At 49.5% G+C, this 18,581-nt stretch overlaps 1 protein-coding gene across 1 annotated transcript in view; it reads right to left on the bottom strand.

Moving 5' to 3' along the window:
• WDFY4 (WDFY family member 4) overlaps positions 1-18,581 on the bottom strand; it is a 277,946-nt gene that overhangs the window by 25,554 nt on the left and 233,811 nt on the right. Inside the window, 5 exon segments of the mRNA XM_021699514.2 lie at positions 1,029-1,182; positions 10,190-10,299; positions 11,949-12,066; positions 14,026-14,145; positions 15,484-15,526. Coding sequence (XP_021555189.2) covers positions 1,029-1,182; positions 10,190-10,299; positions 11,949-12,066; positions 14,026-14,145; positions 15,484-15,526 — 545 coding nt within the window.

Genomic DNA, 18,581 nt, shown 5'->3' with positions numbered 1-18,581 from the left:
CTCAGGTGGTCCTTCCTGGAGACCAGAATAACACAGGGCCCTGTGAATCACTCTTGAACCATTTTCCTACCTTCTTTCTTCATAACAATTCTCAGCATCAGACAGTATTTCACTTATATAAATATGTTTATATTTTCTCTCCCCGTCCTCCCTCCCTGTACAGAATGCACACACCTTCAGCACAGTTGGTTGCAGGAGGCCCAACTAAATCCCTAATGCCTAAAAAAGTTCCTGCATGCCCCTGTGTGCTGTTTGGAGGAAGAAGGAGGGCCCCGAGGAAGGGGAGCTCTGGGGCACAGGTGTGTGCTGGTGACAGTTCATGAGTGCCCTCCACAGGGTGAGTGATCCCCTCCCCCTTCCTCTGGGGGGAAAGTGGCCCACACCCTGCCTCGGGCTCTGACCACATAGCCCCTTCCACAAGTCACCCTGACACTTGCAGCGAGGCTCCCAAGGTCCACACACAGCCACCAGGGGACCTGCTTACAGGGGCCTCCTGAAATTGTTGTTCCTCTTGTAAGCCAGTGAGAAGGCAGAGTTCATCCTGAAGCACAGGAAAGAGGAAGGACCACCAGCATCCCCACACAACCACCCTTAGATGCCATGCAGCAAGCAGTCTCTCCCAGGAGACCCAGAGAGTCCAGGTTAACCCATTTGTGGGCCATGGAGGAAAAGGAGGCCCCAGAGGGGTCAGGGTTTGCCCCTGGTCCCGCAGCAGGGCAGTGCCAGACCTGGTTAATAGCAGGGCTTCTCACTGCAGATTGAGGCCTGGGGACCCTCATAGGACGGGTGGGACTGTGGCTCAGAGCCATCCTGGCAGCCCGGGGCCTAGGGTCCTTCCTTGGCTCCCACCTCGACATTGAGTGCCTCCATCAAGGGGAGACCTCACAACAACCACGCTGGTTTGGTGAAGGGCCTGTTCACTTAGTTGCCCAGGAAAGGTACTGATAACATTAGTCATTACCTGAGCTTCGGGGGAGTGATCCCTGCCCTGCCTAGCCCACCCCAGCCGCACCCCGGCCTCCACTCACCGAACTCCACGGCATTGCAGTTGATGAGAAACTCAGGCAGGTAGAAGAACTCCGGAGTCAGCTCCCTGACGTCACTCATGTTCTCTCTGGAGGCCGACTCCCATGCGTTCTTCACACTGTGGAACATTCTGTCTGCCACGTCAAAGCTTCCGCCCTGTGAGGAAAAGGAGCCAATGTGATTATCTGTGTGTGGTGAGAAAGATGCGCAGGCACCACCTGGGTGGGCCTCTCTTTGTCCACGGCCCCTGAGACGTGGGTTTCCACCATCCATTTACTCCCACATACGTTCGTTCTCCGCTCTGTGCATGCGTGCCATGGTTTCTTCGTGCCTCTGGTCACTCAACCATTCTGTGGACCCTTGCACTGATTATCCCACAGAGGATACATGATGCACTGTTTAGTCTCCATTTTAGAAATCCAGGCTCAGATTGGAGACAGGAAAAGCAGAGTCATTCATCTGACCATTCCCCACATTTGCTAAGGGCCCGCTCTGAATCAGGCACAGACAGGATACAAAGAACCCGCTACAGGACAGACAGCAGGTCAGCCATTCCATGTGGGATCGGGGCAAGTTTCTTGGAGAAGTGGACCCTGGTGAGTTTGCAAGCCTAGTGACAGAGAAGACGGCAGAGTGTTCTGAGCAGAGGCAAGGCCAAGGCCAGGAACAGAAGCAGAAGCAAGCGGGCTAGGTCAGGGCCCTGCGACATCTAACAAGAGAGAACAGGTATGAGGATGAACAGCTGGAGGTACACCAGCCTCCCAGAGACAGGAAGCTGGCCCATGAAGATAAGATGTCTGTCCACTCTCCATGGCCAGCCCTGGTTCCAAGGCCCATTTCCACAGGTGGCCTGATGCATCTCAAGCTTGGCAGCTAGGATTGGACCAGGTAAGACTTAAAACAAATTCTTTCCTTGGATTCTCTGCTCCTCTCAACTGATCATCAAATCTCTTTAGTTGGTGTTACCCTATTTATCAGGTGGCCTTGGGGGCTGGGAGGAGGAAGAAAGGTCTGGTTGGAAGAATGAGGATGCTGGGGGCAGAGGGACTTCAGGAAAGAGGTTCTAAAGCGGGCTTTGGGTCTGCGTAAGTTTAGGGACACCCCAAAAACACCTGCCTGGGATTGGATACTTCACTTGTCCCCATCAAAGCTGGGCCTTTGTTCACTCAGAACTTGTCCTCCTTTTGCCAACTTCTGCAGAGTTCCTGTGGCCTGAGAACAAATGGGTAGTGCCCTCCTCTTCTCGGGGACTGAGGTTTCCCATCAGCATTTACCTAAGGAAGCTTTGGGGCAGCTGCAGGAGTGGATGAAGGGTAAAGAAGGGCCACAGCCTCCCCTTGGCAAGTCTGCCCCATGGTAGGCACTCTATACAGAGATGTTGGCTCTTTATTCTCACAGCAGGGGTGTCAGGAAGGAATTGTACTTCCATTTTGCAGACCAGAAAACTGAAGCTCCTCAAAGTGTACTGGTTTTCCCAAAGCTATCAAAGCAATCAATGGCAGAACTGGGTCAATCCCATGGATGCCCCTCCAGAGTATGCATTCTTTGCCCTTGTGTCAGTTTATTGGGGGAATCCCTGGGCCTGAGGCAAATGTGATCTCCTACGTGTGGGGCAAGGGGTCTCAGCTCTTTCTGCGAAGGGAGAATCTGCCACACTCCTGAGGCAGGCTACATTTGGGCATCTTGGTGGGCCGGTCAGTTTTCTGAGTCAGACTTGAGGATCCAGGGAGGCCCGTGGGTCATTCTCTGCACATGGATAAGGACACTGAGAAAGCCAGTTGCCCCTGGAGTTGCAACAGAACCCCCTACCTGGGCAGCTTAAGGATGTGGCTTTCCTCCAAGGTCGCTTTGCTCTTGGGGTGAAATTAGGGGATGATGCCCACCATCAGATTCAAATTGAAATGGAAACAAAATAGGGGGAGAGTGTTTTTAAATAAATCTGCACCTAACAAGTGGCTCATTGAAACATATTAAGAGCTTTGCATATTTAATCTGCAGACCGAGCCTTACATCTGCAGGAGATTGATGCCTTCTCGTCCTCCCGGACTCCTTTTGCAGCTTTTATGAATGCTGATGGTAATCTCTTGAGAAACAATATAATTTGGTAATAAAAAGATTACCTGTATTAAATAAAAATAATATATACATAGGAAATATTGTTAGTGCTACAAATCTGGTTAAAGATATTACCACAAAGAAAAATGTTATTTTTTTCACAGCTGTCTAATGCATTTTAGCAAAAGTAATATCTTTAAAACTAAAGCCTGTATTATTTATAAAGGAAGCAATAACTGATTTTCCTATTTCCTATATTAATAAATGTATTTGCATACATTTGTTTCAAAATTAATGGGTTTTCTCACCTCTGCAATACAAAAGAAACGCCAAATTCCCTAGAAGAAAAAGTGGAGCTACTTTGTTGCTTGTACTGTAAGCCTGTGGGTGGACACAGACTCTGGGGGCCGCCAGCAGTGAGTCTCCACCAGGACTCGATTCTCAGGAAAGGAAGGAAGGAGAAAAGGAAGAGAAGATAGAGAAAAGGAAGGGAGAAAAGGAGCGAGGCAGGGAGGCACAATGAAGGTCTGCAGAGAGCCACCATAAGGAAAGTCCAAAACAAAATAAAATAAAACCACAACAAAATTAAGTCTAGAGACTGGATGTAAACCAGATGATCAGAGAGAATTATGGAGCCAAGATTTGCTCCTAAATCTATTCTGCAGATATCCTTGAGTATCAAGAACAATGAATCCTACCTGTATCCAACATGCTGAAAAAAATAATAGTGATATTATCATTATCAATGAAGGAACAACCTCTCGTTGGCAGAAAACTTTTCCCATGTGATGTTAAAAGGCTAGAAGACAAGGCAGCCAAGGCTGGAGGTTTCCGAGGCAAAAGGTATAGGCTTTGGATTTTATGTCCAACTGATATCACTCCTTCATGAAGAAGCCAGAAAGATATTCTGAATATTTAAGGGCTCAGAAACAATATAACCCTAAGTATCCTCTCTCAGTTCAAACACTTCCTAGAGGTGCAAAATTTTGCAAAGAGTTGAATCAAAATTAAAAGCAAAATAATGGGGCGAGAAATGGCCAGTAAGGACTTCTGTTGGACATTGGCAGGAGTTCAAATCAGAAGAAAGTCCGTGATTGTGGTACGTCTATTAAAACTGGAAATGGTCTTGAAAGGAGTATTCTGTGTCAAAGGCACTACTCCTGTGTGCACCTGTATCCCTGGGTAAGCATTTCAAGAGCGACATTCTTAAACCCCTCTCCAGTACGGGCAGGGAAACTATCTTGAAAAAAAACCACTCAATTCTTGACCAAGACCCGCAGGGAGTACAGCAACTACATGTGCTCAAGGACACTTAAACACAGAGATTCGTACGCTACGTGCTAGAAAGTCTGTTCTTCCTTTCCCGTGGGACTGACCCGAGTCAACCCACCGCCACATCCAGGTAATGGGATTGGTTTTATGAGGAGGCTGACAACCCATTGTCCTGGCAGATGTTCTTTCTGGTAATTTACAAGTATCCCATGTAACCAATCCACTTACAGCACCGTGTGTGCACATCAGTTGGTCTAAACTGCTGTCCTCTGTCCTTCAAAGAGGGCACCCCAGCTGGGCAACCAGGCGGACTTGCATGGGAGTTTCCGCACTCCTGGCAGTGTGAACACCAGGGAGTTTCTTAAAGTCTTAATGTCTCTCACACTCTCCTCTGTTGTGGGTGTGCAAACATGTGTGAGAACGTGAGTGTGAGTGTGCGTGTGTGCGTGAGGTACCTCCGGCAGTGCCAGGCGTGCAGGAAGAGGTGTTCCAAGAGCCCCGCCCCGAAGCCTCTTTCCCTGGGCAGACTGGGAACAGAGGAGCTCAGTTGGGGGCCCCAACCTCAGTGTGCATGGGGAAGGTAACCAGGGGCTCCGAAGAAGAAAATTTAAAAGTTACTGGAAGCAGAAGGTGGGGTCTGGGGGGAAGTGAGGAGGGGTGGGGTCCTGGGAGAGGGGCTGGAGGAAAAGAGCAAGCCCATCATCTAGGCAATTTTGAGACCCCACCACCACCAAAGAAATAAAGGGGCCAACGTGTGCAGTTGAGAAAGAGCTGGGCTCGGCCCTTGGCAGGTTTCTTCAGAAAAGTGCCAGGCTCTAACACCCCACTTGGTAAGCTGAGCTGTCGGTCCAACAGAGAATTTGGGAAGCCTCTGTACCAGCTGGGCTGCCTTGTCAGTTTTGCTGTCCATGGAGGGTGGGCTGACCCCCAAGTAGCCATTAGGTTTCCTTCCTGGAGGATGTGGACATTTACTCAATAGACAAAACCCACAAAGGTTTTGAAAAGCCTGCTGCCTACTCTTATGGGGAGGAGGGTGGACATATATGGAGCATTTAGAAACCAGCCAAAGGGCTCCCATGCTGTAGCTCACCTCATCTTTACCACCTACTGAGGCAGGAGTTATTTTATTTTACTTATTTTTAAAGATTTTATTTATTTATTCAATAGAGACACAGCGAGAGAGGGAACACAAGCAGGGGGAGCGGGAGAGGGGAAGCAGGCTTCCCACGGAGCAGGGAGCCCGATGTGGGGCTCGATCCCAGGACCCCGGGAACATGACCTGAGCCGAAGGCAGATGCTTAACGACTGACCCACCCAGGCACCCTGGCAAGGGTTATTTTAAAGGAGGAGGAACAGAGGCCCGGTTATTCAACACTACCAATTAGAAAGTTCTAGAGCCAGGACTTTGTCCCAGGTCTGCCTGTTTCTGTTACATGAGCCTTTTTGAATGCTCCTTGTTGAGTCAGCATAATGCTAATTGTGCCTTTGCTTTGGACACAGCTCCAGCCAGACCCATGGCCTGGCACCCGTGGAGCTCCCACATGGACCGCTCGGGCGGTTCTCGGTTCTCTCTGCAGTTAGCATCTGTCTTACACGAAAACCAGCCATCTCGCCTTAGGTGGTTCAGAAAACCCTTCCCCACTGCTGGTAACAGCCGCCATCACACGGGCTGTGACTTAATTAACACAGCACTTTATTTCAGGTTCTTATTAAATGTAACAGCAGCTGCAGCAGCACTGCTAATGTGCCCTCACTGGGGTGCTGCCGCCTGGCTCTGCCCTGCCCTGCCCGGCGAGTCTGGTCGCCGGGCTCCCGGCCACTGCTGCTCTTGCCGGGGCCGGGACAGGTTGCTCTCAGGCCCCGGCTCCAGGTGGGCGAGATGCCCGAGAGTGAGGCATGCCGGGAGCCAAGCCTCTGGCGGGCTGCGGTCTCACACCTCCACGGGGCGGGGATAACAGCGCACGACCGGCTTGCGTCTCGTCCCACGACTTGTGCGTGTCACCTGCTCGGCTCGCACTGCCCCTACGCCGGGTCTTCTGGATTGTGAGAGTCTATCATCGTAATACCAGGTTTGAGGCAGAAGATCAAACATGGCAACCATAGAGGAATGCAACGATTCCGAGAGCAGCCCAAAATTAGCAAGATGCAAAAGTGAAGGGACCACAGCACACCTTCCACCCAGGGATCAGAATGTGCTGCATGGCACTTCTAGGCCGTGGATGAGAGCCCCTCCTTCCATCCACATCCCACTCAGGGGGCAGGCCACATTGCCCAAGGAACGCCGCGTCTGCCTCTCGACAGTGCACCGGGCCACACCGGGTACAGCGCGTAGACACACGGCTCTCCGCACCAAAGGCGATCCCTCCCGCCGAGCCATCAAACGAGCAAGCAGGTCACTCTGGCTCATTCACACTCATAGGCAAGAGGCAGAGCTTACTTCATGCAGAATGGGGAAGCATGCCTTTGTCATGCTGACTCCTGCATGCACACCCGGCTCTGGAAACCCGACATTCTCAGTTCCCTGCTCTCCAGATAAATAAAATAAGAAGGGCTCATGCCTGGATTCTGCACCTTCTCCACCTTTCTTACTCTTCCCTACCCCATGGTCCATGCTGGGGAATGGAAGTCTAGTCTATCGAGAATATAGTGAGGCTCCTTTCCTTCTCACCACACAGGGGTGAAGCAAAGGTCTCTTAAGAAATGAGCCTGCCCCCGGAAACAAACTGAGGGTTGCTGGAGTGGGGGGTGGGGTGGGAGGGATGGGGTGACTGGGTGATAGACACTGGGGAGGGTATGTGCTCTGGTAAGTGCTGTGAATTGTGCAAGACTGTTGAATCACAGATCTGTACCTCTGAAACAAATAATGCAATATATGTTAAGAAAAAAAAAAAGAAGAAGAAGAAGGTAGCGGGAGGGGAAGAATGAAGCGGGGGAAATCGGAGGGGTAGACGAACCATGAGAGACTATGGACTCTGAGAAACAAACTGAGGGTTCTAGAGGGGAGGGGGGTGGGAGGATGGGTTAGCCTGGTGATGGGTATTGAGGAGGGCACGTTCTGCATGGAGCACTGGGTGTTATGCACAAACAATGAATCATGGAACACTTCATCTAAAACTAATGATGTAATGTATGGGGATTAACATAAGAATAAAAAAAAAAAAAAAAAGAAATGAGCCTGCCCCCTAGGAGACAGGGTGGGACAGAAGAAAGAGCCTGACTTCAGGAAGATGCCAGAACATTCCTAAGGAAGTCTTTGAAGGCCCCAGGACTCCCACAGGAGAGCCAGGTGCATTTCCCCCCAGATGTAGCCTTTTACCCATTCCCTTGGGAGCTAAAATTCATCTTTTATTCTAAGGAAAAAGCAGAACACTGTGGGGTTTTCTTATGACACACTAAAAGAGTCAGTAAAAATCACACATGGAGAGCCCAAATGATTTCAACACAGATGGGCCAACAGCCACAGATAGATCGAACCAGGAAAACCTGGGAATCACATCAGACTTCAACATGGGAGTCAAAGGGCTGGAGCTAATGTGACTACATGTGTGCTACCCAAAAGCAGATAAAATTGGTTCTGACCACCTTGCACTGGTTTAGACCATCTCAAACCAGTTTGGCGTGGTCATCCACGGATCAAACTAGCTAAAAAGCAAGCTCAAACTAGGTGTGACCAACTTCAGAGTGGCCTTAACCCAGTATCACTGTGGGTTTGCAGCACACCTGTTTCATCTGGCTCATGCCATCCTGGAATGCTTCTCTGCAGTCCAGACTGTCTTGAATTAGCTTAGCCCAGAGCAGACCAGCTTGGGCAAGTTCAGGCTTGCTCAGATTCTATCTGGCTGATTGCAGGGAAAAGAAGTGAAGTAATAATGACTGATCACCTATGCAGTGTCAGGCCCTGAGCTAGGGGCTTTACCCACATTTCCTCATTTAATCTCAACAGCTCAGGGAGCTGCACATATTTAACCCTCATAATAAGAGGTAAAATCACTTGCAGAAGATTCTGTATCTGTCAAGTAGCAGAGCTGGTGCATAAATGTCACAGCTGATGCCGTTTCAAGTTCACTCTGCCTCCTGCCCATGTGAGAGGACCCTTAGTAACAGGCAGAGATGGGGCTTTAGAGCATTAGACTGAAGGGACAAAAGAAAGCTTTTAAAGCATCCAGAACTGCCTGGAGGGAATGCCGTAGCAGAACGCATCACCATCATCATCGACAGTGATCATGGCTTCTTGTGGATTAATGAGCAACATCTGGATGGGATTCCTGGCACGGGCTATAGCTCTGGGACCGTTTGTTCTCCAAACCAAACTTACTTAAAATGCTTGTTGCTGAGAAAGGCTCAGGGGAAGCACACTTATTATTTTTGAGTGAATTTCCAGGGAGAGGAGGTTATACATGTCTAGACAATCCCTGCCTTCAAGGAGAGAGAACACTGTGCCAAGACTCAGAAGACAGGAGGGATTTTGTTCCTAATTGGAGAAATCACCTTGACTTTGCCTACCCGTTCCCACCTAGGGCTCAGGAGTTGGATTTAGTGCTGACGTGGCCTTTGGTCTCTCAGGTCCAAGGTCATCTGACCACAAAGAGTGGCCTTTTGGTGAGGTCAGACTAAAACCCCACAATTCCTGGAACACTCGCACTTTCTCTTTGATGAACTTCACTATCGGAGTAAGTCTGTGCATATTCGTGGCCTGTTGCCCACCATGGCTCATGCCTTCCTCTTCGTAGGACACTTGCGAGGCCTGGAGCAGGTCAGGCTCTACACTTGGGCTGTGTGCTGCATTCACTTGGGGGCTGACTGAGCCAGCTGGCTGCAGCTGGGCTACCCGGTGGCTCTCCCCAGTCAAAAGCTGTGCCCCTGGGACAACCTGGGAAGCAGGATCCCAGTGATAAGGTCAGAAAGAAAAGAGAGAAAATAAACTTCTTGGCTGCCTGCAAAGGACTCTATCCCAGCAATCCCACGTGCCTTGGACAGTACCACCCACTCAGAGCCAGACTTGCTTACTTCACACAGTGTAGGGCTGAGGTAAAACAGAAGGGGGCCCAGCTCTATTTGAATTTCAGATAGGAAATTTTTTAGGATAAAAAATTCACTGTTTATCTGAAATTCAAATTTACCTAGGCATCCTGTGTTTTTACTTGTGAAATCTTGCAACCCTAAGCTGGCACAATGAATGGTCTCTTGGTTTATGGGTGGCTAAGTGGATTAGTTTCTTTCTCTGGTTCAGCTATTCATTATTCAAATACTTCGTCCTTTTAAGCCTTTCAACTTGTACTCAGCATGGCTGTCTGCATTCTGCAGTTACAAGTGGTACTCTTTCACTCTTCCTTCTTTGTGCTTCTTTTTCTTTTTTTTTTTTTAAAGATTTTATTTATTTATTTGAGAGAGAGAGAATGAGAGATAGAGAGCATGAGAGGGGGGAGGGTCAGAGGGAGAAGCAGACTCCCCGCTGAGCAGGGAGCCCGATGCGGGACTCGATCCCGGGACTCCAGGATCATGACCTGAGCCGAAGGCAGTCGCTTAACCAACTGAGCCACCCAGGCGCCCTGTGCTTATTTTTCTAATTTCTGACCACCTACCTTCAAGGAAGTCTTCCAGGTTTCTGCTTTTCCATTGCCACTAAAACCGACTTACGTTAAGTACTTTTTCCCCATACCTCTCATTCCTTATTTTTAGAGTCTGCCTCAGCCGACTGCCCAGAATCCTGGAGCCAGCATCAAGTGGGAATCACTGGCTGAAGACTGGCTTTCTAGCCGGGAGATCCCTGCTTCATCCAAGCCCAGCCCTTAGTCTGTGCGATATAGTTGTGGGGGTGGGGGGAGGGAGAGCTCACCTGCAGAGAGCAGAAGGCCTGGGTATAGGGTGGCATCCGGACCAGGTAGGAGGCGACAATGATGGCCGAGGAATAGTGAGTACAGTAGTGGCACCGGACAGTCATGTCTCCTGCAATGAAAGGACATGTATGGAGCGGACTTCCCACCTGTGCTGGGACAGACTGTAGACACCCAGGATCTACGATGCTCAAGCATAAGCAGCGGGCACAAGCCCTGCTCAAGAGAGCACCTGCAGGCCATTGGAGCCTTGGTTCTGCTCGCAGACGCCATTATGATTTGGCCAGTAGCCACGGTGATGAAAAGCCCATTCAAGACCCTCAGCTGCACCCCCGAGTCCTCAGTGTTCTACTCCCAAGAATGTGGGCAGGGTCAGTCTCTGGGAAGGCTGTACTCAGGATTCATGGGGAGACAGTGCTTTGGTCTTCTGGGTTAAGGGGTACGTAGAAAGCCCCAGCGTGCCTACAATCCCACCAGCGCAGTCGGCAAAGGCCTGAACCAGCTCCCTGCAGTGACTGCTCAGCCATCTTGCCGCCAGCCCCATGCCCAGCCTAAAGCCCTCCCTTGTGCCACGCAGGAGCTCTCTAAGTTGGATGTTTGGGAGGTTGGTGGAGGAACTCGTACAGGGTCCCAAACGCAATGGGCAGCTCAAATGCACACCCAGGGTGAGATGGGAGAAAACGGTGAGATCCCATGCTCCCCTCCCTGCTTCTGTGGAAGGAACCCAGCCACGCCTGGCAGCCAGAGGAACAGCACCTGGGCGGGGGACCCGAGAGGGGTCCTAATGATTGAGCTTCAGCCTCAGGAGGGAATACGCAGGGCAAGGAGGGTCTGCCCAACCATCCACATCCTCCCATCTCCCCTGAGCGAGTCTGAGTGCCAGCCCCACACAGCGCAGGGGTCCCGGGCGGGTCTCTGTGGGGCTGTGCGGGAGGCAGCAGGAGTCTCCCTGTCCTGCTGAGAACCTGCTCACCAAAAGCAGTGTCTCGGCCGTGTAAGCCTTTCCAAAGCACAATGCCTCTGGTTCCCAAGGGAATTTTTCATGGTTCATGGATGCCTGCTCCTTCTTTTAAATTATATGCTTGTTTCAAAGTATTTGAGAAAACCAATAGAGCTAGCATCAAATGCATGACAAAAATTTCCTTTTAAAATACGTTCATCAAAGTTCAGAAGTGAATAGACCTAAAGAAAAAAAAATTAAGGCAATAGGAGTTCAAGTCGCATGCGAATGTGGCAAAAATTATAAATGTGATGTGCAGATGAACAAAGTTTGGGAAGTAGATTCTACAGTCAAGACAAATACAGGCTCCACCATTTAGAAGCTCTGATCTTGAATGCGTTGCTTGAATTCTCTGAGTTTAATTCCCTTCTCTTTGAAACGGACCACTGTATTTAAGGCTGGCCTGTGCCTGGAATATACAAAGTGCTGAATGAATGTACTCTCTGAGCCTGGCGGCCCCTAGGTCTGCACATAGTAGCTCTTAGCATGGTAGTTCTCAGTCCACCCTGCACCTCACCACAGCCTGACTTATATCAGAATTTCTAGAGGTGGGGCCTGGACATCAGTATGTGTAAAACCTGCCCAGGTGATTCTTCCATGCAGTCAGGATGCAGACCAGTAGACTAGAGCTATTCCCTATCCCAATATAATTGCTTCCACACTAGGTGAGAGCCTAAATTGTTACCAACGACCGTTTCAAGGCACTTGAATGAGCAACACTGCAGGAAAAAAAAAAAAAAGTCAAGCTGGGATCTACCCACCTTCAGTCTTCTCAACTTCTTTAAACCTCTGGATGAATTTCAGCTTCCTTTCCTTGGTCTGAGCCCCCATAGGCTTTGAGAGATCACGGAAAGTCTTGGGATTCGTCAAGTTCAATGTCTAGAAGGCAGACGTGTGGCTGGAGTTAACTCCCCTCAGACCCTCTTATGCCCCAGCGAGACTTCAGGAGCCACGCTCTTTAGTTTTATGGTTCTCTTTATTGGTTTATCGTCGTTTGGTCTGACCCCCCTCCAGTGATTAGCAGGCGTGCAGGGGTTTTATGGCCCCAGAGCCAGTGATCCACAAAGACTTAATAAGGGAGAGAAGGAAAATAAGAGGAGGGGAAGATTGAGTTCACAGTGAACCTGTTCCAAGTTGACCCAAATCAGAACATCGCCACCAGTTACTGAAAAGAGACTTGGAAAAGAATCCCTGTTGTCAATGAGGTGCTTGGCTGCAGCCCTCGTGGAGAGAGCTGTATGCCTCAGGAGTTCATGGTCCTTGCAGGGAATCAAACTCCCTAGAAGTTAGAAGTCCTCTGTTCTGTTCGGGGAGGAAATGTGAGGAACGGCCTCCTTTTTCTGGAGCCCACTCCCTTCTGGGCAATGACAGCATGTAATGTCGCCCCTTCCTCTGTCCTGGGGAATGTAATACAGGGCAGTGGAGACCTGAAGTTTTTAGGGCCAGGTGTCCTCAGAGATGTCTGCTTTTAGCAGAGATGTTCTACATTTTAGCAGAGGAGCTGTGTATCCCCCAGGATTTGTGTCTGATAGAAAGTGTTTCTTTATACTTCTTTTCCTTTTCACCAGCCGTGAATCACTGCAGTCCCCCTGGGGAGGCAGGGCCTGTCCCCATCTCAACATCTGCAGAACCGGGGGTGGGGGCAGAGTGAGGCAGGCGCTTCTCAGACCCCTGTGACCAACGGCACACGTGGAGAGCCATCTCAGCCACCGCTGATTTTGCCAGGACAGAATGGGGTTTCCGAGCTGCTGGATCTCCTGATTTTCCAAAAGATATTGGAAATCCAGATTTTTAGGAGAAATCTCCCGATTTTTAAATATGGGTAAGTAATCAAAATTTTGGGCTAAACAAAAGGGGCTGGTAAACCACCACTTTGCAACATGTGAGTTAAAGCTGGGATTTGCATGTTTCATTTTTGAAATACCTCAGCCTCAGATGGATCATTAGGGAAATAAAAGGCAATATGCAGCTGGCCATAAAAGTTTTGTGTTAAATGTTTTCATTGGGGATGGGAGGTCACAGAAGACTGAGGCTCCCTCTCCCAAATCCTGAGTATCAGTCTTCCAAGCAGCCCTAGGCAGGACTGGCAAGGACTGGTCTGAACCAGGACTTAGCCACCTTCTGTCCTTTACACACACAGCTCAACACCCGTCTTGATGGCCAGAGTCCAGGTGGTTGGGACAGTGCTTCATAACCAGGTCATTCCCAGCAATGTCACACTGGCCTAGCTGTGTCAGCTTTCCTCCTCCCTCCCCTGCCTGCTGAGGTCCAGGGACAGCTAAAAGAGGGAATTATCTGGGCTTGCCGTCAGCCTCCCCTGTCCCAACATGTCTCAGTCCAGATCCTGAGTGAAGTCCCCACACCAACCTCTTGACTGCTGAAGTCAAGATACAGGGGGGTAGTTTGCTCTCTCTGGGTCTCTCTCTGTCTCTCTCCTATCCTCTACCTCCCACCCCATACACGTTGATTCAAGGAATAAATTCCATGGCCTGCTTCACTTGAATGACCAACATTGGTCCATGGCAGTGTCTCAGCAGATGGGTATCAGTCTCCTCGATAGTAGTAAGTCAGGAAGCCCTCTGGGGCTCATGTTAGCAACTGTCCTCCATCATGTTGATCATCCCACAGGTGGGGTCACCTTCCCACAGGTGGATCTGGACAGAAACCCAAGCAGCCAGACTCCAAAGGCCTCCTCTGGGGTGAAGGGCCAAGCATGGCCCTCAGGCCCAGGTGGACTGAACCTCGTAGCAGAGACTCTGCATGCTGATTTAGTATGCTCTGGTCTTCAGGGTCAGGAAGCCTCAGGACATCTGAATAGCATCCACGCGAGTACTATACCTGTGAGGTGTAGTCGGCCAGGACCCAGGGAAACACTGGATACTGCATATAGTCATTGTAGGTCCTCCCAGCCATGGTGTTGAGGTGCATGAGATACTCAAAATTGCTGATGTCCCTTTTCTACCAGAAGAGACAAAGAGGAGATAAACCAAACACGACTAGCATCTTCCTAAGGACCATGGGGGTCCATTTCTCAGCGCTCTGCAGCCTTTGCTGTGTGGGTGAGAGCGGGCAGCACACACCTCCACTGTTCCCCGTGCGCCTTGCGCCCGAGCCAGGCCAAAGCAGGGAGGCCACACTAATTCCAACGTGAACTGAAGCAAATATATTCAGGAAGCAAAGTCGGCCAGAAAAAAAAAAAAAAATACAGCTCAGCAGTCCAAAGCCAAGGATAAAGCCTTCTTTTGTTTAGCTGCTGGGTGTGATACTCAAAAGTTGATTAAAATAAGAGCACAAATGCTGTGGGTGAACTTACCGCTAACCTTATAATTAAAAAAATAAGCCGATGGGGCACCTGGGTGGCTCAGTCGTTGAGCTTCTGCGTTTGGCTTAGGTCACGGTCCCAGGATCCTGGGATCGAGCCCTGCATCAGGCTCCCTGCTCTGCGGGAAGCCTGCTTCTCCCTCTCCCACTCCCCCTGCTTGTGTTCCTGCTCTCGCTATCTCTCCCTCTGTCAAATAAATAAATAAAATCTTCAAAAAAAAAAAAAAAATAAGCCGAGGGGACCTTGCAGTAGAAAGAAGCCCTCACCAAGAGACTGAACGATCTGTCTTCCTCTGGGAATTTAGGGACTTTCTTTTCTGTCCCCACCTATTGGGATAACACTCATTCTTAGGGCCTTAGAATGTACAGTCAAGGTGGAGTCAGGAGTGTATTTGGGAAAAATCAGCAGGGCCAAGGGGTGAATGAATAGTCCAGTATAGCTGTCACCTCTTATATGGGACCCACATGCTGTGCTCTCCCTTGGCCCTCTCACTGGGAAAGGATTTTGGACAAGAGTGACCAGGAGTTAATTTCTTGTTGTCATGTGATCTCTAGGACTGGCCCTCTTGGGGTCCCTGCCTTTTACTGAGAATCAGAGGCTAAATGTCCGTTTATTCAAGCTGAGAGTCATGCATGTCTTCTCAGAAGTGAACACTGGAGCTCCTCTACACTGTGTCCACTTATACATATGTGTCTATCTGCATGGATGGGGCAGGTGCATACACGTGCACACACACACACACAGACACACACACACACACACTACCCAGCTCCCGCTCCAAGCCTCAAGTACCACTTTCAATCACTAAGATCTTTTTAGGGAAATACTTGGGACATTTTGGTAAATTAAAAAATAAGATCCCTCCCGAGTCACCCACATGCTTTGTCTCTCCACCACTGGGGCCTGAGCTATTTCTGATTTGCCTTCCCACAGGGTTTCCTCAGACTTAGAGTCCTCTACGGGGGTCACTATACCTGCCACCTCTGCAGCATGGTCCTGTCGGAGCCAGGGTATCTCCTGCGGGACAGAAAACAATGATGGTGACCCAATATCTCAAGGCACAAATGAGGAGAGAAGTGGGAATTCCTGGGGCTCTGTGGGACCAGGGCATCCAGGAAAGCCACAGACTTGCCAGGGCATACAGCAGCTCTCCCAGCGGGGTAAAAAGATTATTACCCAAGCTCTGCCTGACCCCACACTACCCTACTGAAGGTTAGGCTCTTGCGGTCACTTTTGCTGGAATATTCTCCTGCTGCCTTACGTGTGGCCTGTGGGGAAGCCCTGGGGCCATGCAGAAGCAGGCTCAAGCCTCACAACCCCACACCAGATTTCCCATAGCCATGCCTCAGCCTGCTTTCCCCATGTACGTGTAATAGACATGATTATAATATACTGACACGTCACTATAATATATGCAAGTAGTTTAAAAAATGTGGAAGGCCACAGAATAAAAGAGTGTCCAAACTATCACTCCTACTCAAGAAGTAGCCACAGTTAACGGTTTCCAGAATAGTTTTACCCCGTGCCTGTCTATATGCTTATATCGTTGTTGTTTTTTAACTGGCGATATGTGGGAAGACCTCATCTGTGCTTTGTCACTGGCTTCACAGCAGGGTGGGGTCAGCTCACATCGCTCTGTGGCATTTGTTTCTACAGCAGCAGGACCCCACTGTACAGACGGATCGGGACTGGTTGAGCCTGCCCCTGGGGTGGGTTTGGTCCTTGCTAATGACCTTTCCGTGACCAGCTTCGGACATAAATCTCTGGGTACTTGGGGAGTGTATCCATGAGAGAAATTTCTGGCAGCAGTTCTACTGGGATAAAAAGTATGAGCATTTTCCAGTTTGCTACATATTGCCAAACTGTCCTCTTAAAAGGCTGTACTGATTTCGGTTTCTACACATATAATTAAGAAATACAAACCGAACCAAAGAAATACCGTTTTTGACCAGTGTGGTGGGAAAAAGTTTAGAAGGGCAACAAGATGTCATGCCGGGAAGGGTGCGGGGAGGGGTTTTTTTCCACGTGAAATGCCCCTTCTGCTCAGCACGGATTTGTGGAGTCCAGTTCCTTGGCCTCTGTGGTATCCCTTGGTTCCTTTTCCAGCTCTGTCTTCTTCCCCTCTCTGTCTCCATGAGACTCTCCTTCTGCTCTCAAGACCTTTGTTCAAGATGTTCTACCAAACCCAACCACATCATGTCTCCTCTTTCCATCCCTTCCCTCTTCCTTCGTCCCGTTCAGGTGCCCACAGATGCTACCCCACATGCATTTTATGTTCTCCTCACGTGCACTGCACCAGGGTCCTTCTGGCCTCCATCTGTCTGGACAAGGCCTGGCTGCCCAAGGGCCCTAGCAGGGGCAGTGCCCCTTCACTTTCCCACCACAGCACTGTCAGCCTACACTCTGTCTCAGGTTTCCCATCCCTTTTCATTCAATTCTTTCCTTGGTAGGTTTTTTATAAACAGAATGCAGCTCCCAGGCTGGGATTCACCTCTCCCCGCACCCCACCACCACCCCCAGTAGAGAAATCATCTATTGCGTCCACTCTATCTAGGCAAACAACAGTAACAATGAAGAGAAGCAAAACATGCTCAAGTTTATTGCTGTAGGTTGCAAAGGCTCAAGTGAAGATTTGGTTCTCTTGCTCAGTCTGTGAGCCTGCCACCTATCCCAGTTCTGGAAGGCAGGCTGCTTGGAAGGCTACAAACACGGGCAGAGCCCAGGCTGGAGACAGTGGGGGTCACCACCTTGGAAAGGACATGTGCTGAGCCTTCCTGAGGAGGTCAAGCTACAAGAATGTGGAGTTAGTATGGCAAAGCTCGCCAGTCTTGCTACTTTATTTTGTTAAGTTTGACAGGGGAGCAGGAAATAAGGGAACAAAATGTACCTATTATAGTTCAGGAAATAAGAGACAGCCTGGGTCATTTTCCGTTTCAGAGAGGGTTCTAGAATTTTACCGGTGGTCTTTTGTGACACTGCCCCCAGGTGGAATGGTGTGCGGAAGACAGAGGCATGTCACCATCCCATTTCTCATTTCATCGGCTATGCACTCCAAGGAAGATCCATCGTTCCCTTACTACCAGCAAAGGACACTGTTACCAGCAGTGCCAAGACACCTAACCAGAGGTGAGTCATAGTTTTCAACTTTTTATTTGTTTATTTATGTGTTTGTTTTATGTTTCCATTTTCACTTCCACTTCTGTCCTATTTCATTTGAGAATTTATGTGTATACTCCCACATGGATTTTTTTTTTAATTTATATATATATATATTTTTATCTGTGTCCAGTTGACACACAGTGTTATGTTAGTTTCAGGTGGACAACACAGAGATTCGACATCTCTAGACGTTATGCTGTGCCCCCCACAAGTGTAGCTGCCGTCTGTCCCCATACAGCTCTAGTACAACATCACTGATGGTGTTCCCTATGCTGTGCCTTTTACCCCCGTGACTGATTCATTCTGTAACTGGAAGCCTGTATCTCCCATCCCCTTCATTCATAGGCCTAATAATAATAGTACCAATAATTACCACGCGTTAAAGATTGCAAAGACTTTTTACCTGTTGTCTAATTCCCACAGCGACCCAAGAAAGCAGCCATTACTTCACGTAGAGATGAGGAAGTGGATGGGTGGGGCGAGGGAGTGGCGTGAAGCCAAGGGGAGTCCACCCCAAGCCGGCGCAGAGCAGGGACCCGTGAGCCCCTGACACACTGGGCTGTGCAAAGCACCCGTCCAGACTAAACCTTGCCCCAGGGCCCTGACTCACAAGACAAGCTCTTTCCTCCGACGGGGAAAAGAAAACAAAAGTAAACAGAAAACAACAACAGCAAAAACCTTAGTTCTGGCTGACTTAGAAGGCAGTTACCTGACAAATTAGTAATTTGTGTACCTCTGGAGTTAGACAATGAGCATTAGCGAAGTCGCCAAGTTATTCCTGCATACCCATGAGATAAACATGAAGCTGGAGAGGCCTTAAAAGTCTGGAAGGGGGGGGCGCCTGGGTGGCTCAGTTGGTTAAGTGACTGCCTTCGGCTCAGGTCATGATCCTGGAGTCCCGGGATCGAGTCCC

The sequence above is a fragment of the Neomonachus schauinslandi genome, chromosome 6 (assembly GCF_002201575.2).
Source record: "Neomonachus schauinslandi chromosome 6, ASM220157v2, whole genome shotgun sequence".
Lineage (NCBI taxonomy): Eukaryota > Metazoa > Chordata > Mammalia > Carnivora > Phocidae > Neomonachus > Neomonachus schauinslandi.
The sequence above is the reverse complement of the archived record's forward strand: the minus strand, read 5'-3'. Positions and strand labels throughout refer to the sequence as shown.